General features: G+C 41.3%; 1 protein-coding gene across 1 annotated transcript in view; it reads left to right on the top strand.

Annotated features, from left to right (window-relative positions):
* Positions 1-57: 57 nt before the first annotated feature.
* LOC101853993 (O-acyltransferase like protein) overlaps positions 58-8,896 on the top strand; it is a gene marked incomplete in the record, with an annotated part of 42,515 nt that continues 33,676 nt past the window's right edge. The window contains 2 exon segments of the mRNA XM_005112796.2: positions 58-1,046; positions 8,719-8,885. Coding sequence (XP_005112853.2) covers positions 464-1,046; positions 8,719-8,885 — 750 coding nt within the window.

Genomic DNA, 8,896 nt, shown 5'->3' on the forward strand with positions numbered 1-8,896 from the left:
TGCCGTTTGCTCTGCGTGCGTGCGTTGCGTTCCTCGCCACAATCACACGCGAGGCTGCCATTTACTAGTCAGCCCTCCAGTTGCCAGTTTCACCAGAGAGTTTACAGTAAAGTGTGTGGGAAGTACATGTAAAGTGCATGTAGTCCTATGGTTTCTAAATTCTTTGTACCTTCGGCTAAGGACATAGCCTACTGTATGTTATACAGAAACTTATATAAGCCAAAAAAGTAAATGTTGAACTCTTTGTCGCTTAGAAAGTTTGTGCACGAGAGCAACGACGCGTCTTATCACGCCTACATACATGTATTATGTTTTCCTAAAGGACCGGAACTTGACTCAAGGTCAAGCTCATAGCATTTAATGGAACTTTAGGTGTGAAAAAGTATAAAAGCCGGTCCATGTTGGAGCCCACTCAGTTTTGGTCACAGAAGTTCATTTTGAAAGTGAGGAGAATTTATTCATCATGTTCTTTGTGCTGAAGCTCTTGGTTGTTCTTTTTCTGAGTTCTTTCGTTCTAGCTGTGCAAGTTCACGGGGACGGAGAAAACGCCGTGTGCGAAAACAAGCACCACAAAGAACAAAAAGCCAAAAGGAACAATAACCTGTACACCGAGGTCTTGTCAAGACTACGGTGTCTGGGAGATCTCAAACAACGTCCTGATTACCACAACAACCTGTTTACGAGTTTCCTTTCGGCTGTAGATAAATTTCACTTTTCAGATTTCGTCAGTTTTATAGATAATGCCGAGAAGGAGCGAAAGGAAAATGGACAACTGAATCAAGATATTGATCACGTTGGTAGCCAACAAACAAGTCGAGGGGTACGTAGTTCCGAGACACGCGAGTCAATAAAAGGTAGAGAAAACTTTGTGAAGATAAAAGATGCGTTAGGTGATGATACAACAACTGACACAGGATTCAGCTCTAACAATGGAACAGAGGAGAAAGCCAGGAGAGACGTTTTGAGAAAAGCTTCTTCGGTTTGTTTCCAGGATGTGGCCCGAACCGTTCAAGCATTTATCGACGAAGAGTCATGGGCGATTGAAAGTAAGTTGGCTTACTACTTGTTAAATCCTTCTCGTTACTTTTCTATCACCAGCGGCAGTCCACAATCGCACAAATCAATTATTTCTAAAGGTTTAGACATAACGTTATTGTTCAATTAAAGACATAAGTGACATCTTAAAATACAGTTTGATTTACAATACAGCCCGGAAAGGTCGAACACAGATTTCTCGAAATCGCGCATGTGTCGAACTCAACCCTGCCTGTGGTCCCGTTTCGTTTTTTTGTTTTTGTTTTTTTCCCCTTCTTTTTCTTTCTAAGAAAGTTACGCGAAGCTCAAACACAAACATGGAATAATCGAACTAGTTACGCCGCCGTAGAGTTCTAAAGTCAATTACCTTTTGAGGTGAACACGAGACAAAATACATGTTATAATAATTTTGTATTTGCTGCTGGGGTGGGAATTGTAAGGTGAAAGATAAAGAAAAATTTGACAGAACCATTAAGAAAGGCAGCAAAATCTCTGGATATGATTTTATAAGAATGGATGAAATGTATAACACCACACGTATAAAAAAGATAAAAAGCATTATAAACGAACCATCACACCCCTTTTCCACACAAATTGTAAGATCACGCAGAGGCAGATATGTACCTCCTGAAACAAAGAAAGAAAGATATAAAAGAAGTTTTTGACCATCTAGCATAAGGCTTTTGTCAGAATGAGCATAGATGTGTGTTGCTCTTAGAGTATGTATCTGTATATAAGTCCAAACGTCTAGTATTTAAATTCATGCATGTGGTTGAATGATGCATTTGATATAAATGTACATTTTGTCAGCTTTACTTTTCCTTTCATATTGAATTTTAATGAGAGTAATATATATCATTAAAAAATTTTAATGAATCCCTCTGGGATAATAAAGTACTATTTTATCTTATCTTATCTTATCTTATAATGATAATAAAAGTGAAAAAAAGTGCGGTCGGTAAAATGCCTATTCCCCCCCCCCCCCCTTTTTTCCCCCTCCAACAGAAGCAGCTATGGTCTAGTTTTGCTATTTTTAGCGCGCTGTTCGACACGCGCGCCCAGAGCAGAGACCGTTTTTATTAAATTAAAGTGCAATCGTTCTTTGGCCTTTGTGCGTTATCGGAGAATCGAGGTTAGTGATGAGGGCACTTGCTCTGCTCAGCAAGGAGCCCACACAACACAACACAGTACACACTACACACACACTGTCGTCACAATAAAGCGAGCTGTGCGGTGACGAGTCAGCGTGGTATTATTACTCTTTGGGCCTTTTATACTCAGTAACTAGCAGACCAACTCAAACATTTTTATAGCCTATATTATTATTTGTCAGGCAAAAATGCCATTTTCTGTAGTAGTAGTAGAATCTAGTAACTGGATTGAAAAGAATAATTATCAGGACTTCAGGCAAAGATCATTAACTTACAACAAAACTGAAAGCCAGTGCCACATTTGTCATAACTTAATTAGGCTTATAGTGTGCACAGAATGACATAAAAACCGCAGTGTTAACAGAACAACAAGCAACCCCCCCCCCAAGAAAAAAAAAAAAACAACCAAAAAAACCCCAAAAAAACAAACAACAAGAAACAGAAAAAATTTAATAACAAACAAATAATAACACGACATGTTTCAAGACAAGCAAATATAATGTTTACAGCATACCAAGAGGCCTGTCAAAATCAGGCACGGCCAAAGATATCATCACTTATTGTAGCATGAAAAGCTATTGGTGAGAAACTTTATTAACTGTCTGTGCTTTTTACACCTGCAGGGCTGAATGGTTTTATTTCTGGTAGAAGAATATGTTAGTCGTGCAGTCTGACGCTTAGAAATGCAATGTACATTGACCGCATTATAATCCACTGTCTAGCATTTACAGGAATCACCTTTGATTTCAATAACGTTTGGCTCCTGGAGTATCTTCAATTTTAGATTCTGTCTAATGTTAATGTGTGCTCTGTTCATCAAAAGTTTAAAACTTTTTTGTTTTTTGAAAAGCCTCAAACAAACCAACAACTTCCAAAAATTTAAAACTGGGCTTTTTCAAGCCACCCGTGACAACAATGTTCAAACTGTTTTTGGCTGATGAGTGTCAGGTGCCTTGCATGAGAAGATGAGGAGTCTTCTATTTTCCCTCATGCTATCCTTGCATACTGCATCGTAAAGTTCCTTCAAAAAAGTAATGTGTCCACCCATGTAGGAAATTGCATTTTTTAAGTGCATTACATCTTTAATATTGCAAGATTTAACTATATTAACAATGTGTCTGTGTTCATTATCAAGGTCTGCCAAAATCGCAATTGGTTTGACTGTTCTTACTATTTAGATTTATCAAAAAGCTATCCACATCATCCCTGCAATTGTTTGGAGGCAATGAAATCATTAAATTTTTTTGTCGACAATTATCTGTCTCAAACGAAAACGGGATTGCTGGGGGTTTGGATTGTCATGATGTCCCCCTTTTTCTCTGATAACTGAACAGATTTTCAAGTACATTTTCATTGCACTAATACCCCCTTTTTTCCCAACAGAAGCAGCTAGGTCCAATGATTATAAATACCATGATAAAGCAATGCGGCGAAAAGCGTATGAGCTCACGAAACTCCCGAGGGGAATGTCTGCGCGTCAGCCGACGGTCAACCGCTGACCTGCTTCCTTATCAACGCGCATCTGGTGCATGCTCGTGTTCCATTGTTAGAGGCCATTAAAAACTTTAAATTATGTTGGTTTGAAGGTGAAGGCTTGCGTGTGACCAAGGCCCATACAACCAGACGGTTTTAGAACACTAAACTAAGTCTCACCCCAGAAAAACCTTCTTTTTTTTCGTCACGAGGGTGATAAAATCACAGTCTTCTTTCATCCTCCACACTTAATTAAGAATTAGAAACAATTTGTTGATCTACCACAATTTCTGTGGGCCTACTCATCATGATGATACTGCGAGCATGGCAGCTATTGAAAATTTCTATGAAAAAGACAGTGCCTTAGGTTTATTCAGTTTTGGACGACAGAGGGTTTGTTTGGCTGTGCACGTGCTTAGTCGCAGTGTATCAAAAGCAATTAAATTGGGACAATATATTATGTATCTTGGAATTAATCCTTTGTCTGACATCGCTACATCTTATTTCTGTAATGGCTTTGATGATCTTTTCACCGTTTTCAATTGGTCACTTGTGTCATTTTCTGTCGAATATCGTAACCCAGTCACAACTAGATCACAGCACCATGAATTTTTGCAGCAGACACTTCTGTGGTTGGAAGATAATTCATGAAGTTTGGCCCAGAAGCCAAAAAGAAAGTTGCAAAAGCATTACTATGAGTCAGTGAGTGGATCCACAACATCACTGCTTTGCAAGGTCTTGTGGCAGACATTGTGGGCTGTTAATGGGGGATTACATGTACTTAGAGTAACTTAGAGTGATATCAAGATGAAATTGAACATCTGTTCTCAGTCACCATGAGAGGAAAAGGAGGACATATCTTGACAATCCAGACCCCCCCCCCCTCCCCCACAACAGTTGTATTTTCGTTTGAAGGGACAGATAATGGCCGACAAAATTATGACCGCATTGCCTTCAAGCAGTTGCAGGGATGTAGTGGATAGCTTTTTGACAAATCAAAATCTAACGATTAAGAATTTCAGCCAAACAAAAGTTGCAATTCCGGTAGACCTTGATAAAGAACACAGACACATTGTTAATTTTGTTAAATTTTGCTATACATTAAAGATGCAATGCACTTTAAAAATGAAATTTCTGATATAAGTGGATACACTTTGTAGAAACCTTACGATGTAGTCCTCAAGGACTGTTACACCGGGATATTGGAAGATACCTCATCTTCCTATGCAGGGCACCTGACACTCATCAGCCAGAAACAGTTAGAACATTGTCGTCACGGTGGCTTGAAAAAGCCAGTTTTAAACTTGTGGAATTTGTTGGTTTGTTTGAAGCTGGGTTTTTTTAAACGCATTTTAAACCTTTGATGAACAGAGTGCACAGTGGACAGAATCTAAAGTTGAAAATGCTCCAGGAGCCAAACGTAACAGAAAACAAAGGTGATTCCTGCAAATGCAACATAGCGGACTATGAGTCAGTGTATTAATTAGCGTCAGACTGCACGATAATCTACAGTGCATTCAAAAATTCATGGCGCAACTTGTACTCAAATATCTGCCGTGATCTGACAAAACGCATTTTTTCATTTTGGCGCGAAAAATGTTTATTCCACTAATGAATTCTACATGTCCAAAGCCAACTAGAGATATAATTATGAAAGTCTAAGTGCGACTAGTTTTTAAATAAACTAGCTTTTTAGATTTGTTAAAACGCATTTATTTCCAATGTGATCAGATGAAACACATTTTTTTCGGAGGTGATCTGACAAAACGCATATTTTACTTGCGTATCGACCGTTCACATCACCTGTGATCTGGCAAAACGCATTTTTTCCTTCCCGAGATGGAACAAAAAAATGCATTTCATCAGATCACAGTTGATATATCTTTACCGAGTGAATCAATGTAACCTAAACTTTGCACAGCAGTTGGTATCAGTATCAATTTATCTTAACGTATTCATATTTTCCACAACAATTAATTGAGGCTAGATTTAAAAACGTATCTTCTTGAATTTATATAAAATACTAAAATGGGGCCAACTGGTCAGCCCACAGCTCGTGTTATAGTACCACTGCGTGTGTTGTGTGAGCTCATTAGCCTAAGGCTCTGGCCACAGAGCAAGTAGAGCGGGCACAGCAGAGCGCAGCAGTGAAAATTATTACAAAGACAAAGAGGCGACTGGCTGCGTGACCCGCCCCGAGTCGCGCAGCTAGTCGCCTCTTTGTCTTTGTATGTATGTATAGTATAAGGTTTTACGGCGCTCGCAACTGCTAAGGTCATATGAGCGCGCTTTGTCTTTGTAATAATTTTCACTGCTGCGCTCTGCTGTGCCCGCTCTGCTTGCAGTGTGGCCCGAGCCTAAGCGTGGAGCAGCGCGCGCAGTCGCTGACCTCGATTCTCCGAGAGCGCACAAGGGCCGAAGAAGGATTGCACCGTCTCGGTATTTACGGTCTCTGGCTAGGTCCAGTTTTGCTATTTAATTTTTTAGCGCGCTGCTCGACACGTGCAGAGACAGTAGACACGTTCAGAGACCTTAAATACCGAGACGGTGCAATAAATTTCTATAAATTGTTATCCTTCTTCGGCCTTTGTGCATTGTCGGAGAATCGAGGTCAGTGACAGGTGCGCGTTGCTCTGCGTAGTAATGAGCTCACACAACACACGCAGTGGCCGGTCCCAGAGTGGCTCTGTAGGTCTGACCTGCAGTAGCTGGCCTGGCGCACGCCGTGTGCGTGTCAGCACAGCCGCACTGTGGGTTGGCGCCTGTGTCTCAGCGAGCGCGAGGCACACTCGCTGCGTCTCAGCACAGCCGCACTGTGTTGACGTGAGTAGGTGTGCCTTGCTATATTTAGGTACTGTGTAATCCAAGACCAGTTATACCAAGATTCTTCTTTACGTCAAATGCAGCCCCCCCCCCCTTACACACACACACAAACACACTTGCAGCTGCGCGCGGCGATAGTTTACATTGGTTATAATGCAAGACTAGATCTAGATCTAGAATCTAGAGAAGCACACGTAGATCTAGGCCTAGGCCTAGGCCTACGACAACAGTCGAAACTAGGTCAACCTCTCGATTCGAAGTTTCAAAATATGATAAAGTGCATTTCTGGATGATTTTGTGGCGAAGTGTTGATGCTAGCATCAATATTAATAGTAAAGCACCTAATAAAACTTACTTCTTGTTGATTTTCAATATCTGTGAAGAGTTTCAGTCGAAAATAAACACGAAGCGAGGCGACACATGTCCGCCATTTTTACAACACTGTTGAATAGCAGGTCTGACGCATCGCGCAGCTCAGCTGACAAAAAACAGACGACACAGCAACGCTGCTTAAACACACGATAATGTATACATTCATTTGCACGGTGCAAGCCAGGCGAGCTACAGGTCACACCTACAGAGCCACTCTGGGACCGGCCTTACGATAGCATGAGCTGTCCAGTGACTTGTTGGCCCCATAGTGTTTCATATAAATTCACAAGAGTGTGACATACATACACAAGAAGTAGAGGAAAATGACAATAGTAAGCATTATGAAAGAAAAAGCAGCAGTTCCCTGTTGTAGATCAGGCACAGTTATGAGCGTGACATGATGAATCAGTCCATTAACAATTCTACTGTGCATGAACGAGAAATGTCCCCCCTTTGGGAATGGTCTAAAGACACTACAGCCAGTGGCACAGCCCGGGGGGTTTCACCCTTTAAGAAGAGATGGCCAGCCTAAGAGATATTTGAGTATAAGTTTTGCCTCAAATTTCTGACTGCACTATCATAAAGAACATGGGGCAGTCAGACGTATTTAAAATCATTGCGCGTGCCCAGAAACTGCGCGTGCTGTAGTTAGGCTTGTGTGGAGCGGGCGAGATGAGGGGTTGTCAACCACCTTGGGGGTTGTGCATCACACGATAGGCCGCCCCACCCCTCTATGTAAATGACTGCGCGCTTATACAGGGTGCCCATTACGGCTGGGTCGGAGATCGCCCCGACTGACTGGGTCGCCTTAAACTGAAAACAAACACCCGATCGGTGGTCTGAAACTGAACACGTTTGTTTTTTAGGCAACCCAGTCGGGCGATCGGCCCAACACACCGATCTCATCCACAATGGAGCACTCAGTATTAGTTGGAGGGACGTCCGTGGTAGGGCTGCCTTGTTTTGTCGTCGAGTTGTTGATTACTCATACTGTTTTGCTTATCTTATCAAATAGTTTGTGTTGTGAAAATGTTTGGAAAAAATGCACCGTTCGTTAGATGAAGTCGGTACAGACTAAAGACTGCTAACATTGACCCGCGCAATTAAACTGTCTTGTTACCGGTAAGCTCATTACCGACCGAACTCGAAAGCGTTGCTCAACGTGTTTCTCATTCTCAATCTGTCGATTTCAAATTTTCTCAAATTTCAAATTCACGTCAAAATAACCATAGATCTAGATCTGCTCTAGGACAACGGCCGAAAAAAGAAAAATATCTCTGTTCCGACCCAATATTTGTCTGTCGTTTCCCTTGATTCTCTGACACAGCCGATGCCATAACACGATAATTTCTAAAGGTTTAGAGGCAACACTGTTGTTCGAATAAATATATAAGTGGCATCTTACACTACAGTTTCACTGTATTTTCCAACTCTAAGGTTTTCACTGCTACGTATCAACATTAATGCTCACATACCAATGTGTATAGCCTACATCTGAGGCCAAAGCCAAAATTGTGATCTCTCCCCGATGGCGCAAAGAGTAAGAATGCTGTTGGAAGTGAAACAATATTGTTTAACATTTTTTATTGTTATTTATAAGAGTTGTTTTACACCGAATTTAATATTTTAGCATTTTAAAATCTAATTGTCGACCAACCGTACAGTGAACTGTTGCGAATGCTACCAACTTGTGTTTCGCGAGCTCATAATATTATAACCTTATGCAGTTGCGAGCGCCGTAAAACCCTATACTAAACAAACAAAATCTTTGAACAATACAAAATATGGCCATATATTTGTGTATAGTACGATAATATTGAATAATAATGTATTTCTGTCATGAGTGACTCTATCTTTTCCCCAGTGCTTGACGCGTGGGGTAAGCCCGGCCCCTCCCTCACAAGGGGGCGTTTCCAGTTTGTGGGTAACTACGACCAGTGTAGAGACGCCAGAGCCCCGCCCCCTTTGGGAGAAGAAAGACAAGGCTTTCACGGCCGTTATTGTGTTCTTCGGCTGGACTATGGACAAGAGGTGAGCGCGGG

This window comes from Aplysia californica, unplaced genomic scaffold (assembly GCF_000002075.1).
Source record: "Aplysia californica isolate F4 #8 unplaced genomic scaffold, AplCal3.0 scaffold01414, whole genome shotgun sequence".
Taxonomy (NCBI): domain Eukaryota; kingdom Metazoa; phylum Mollusca; class Gastropoda; order Aplysiida; family Aplysiidae; genus Aplysia; species Aplysia californica.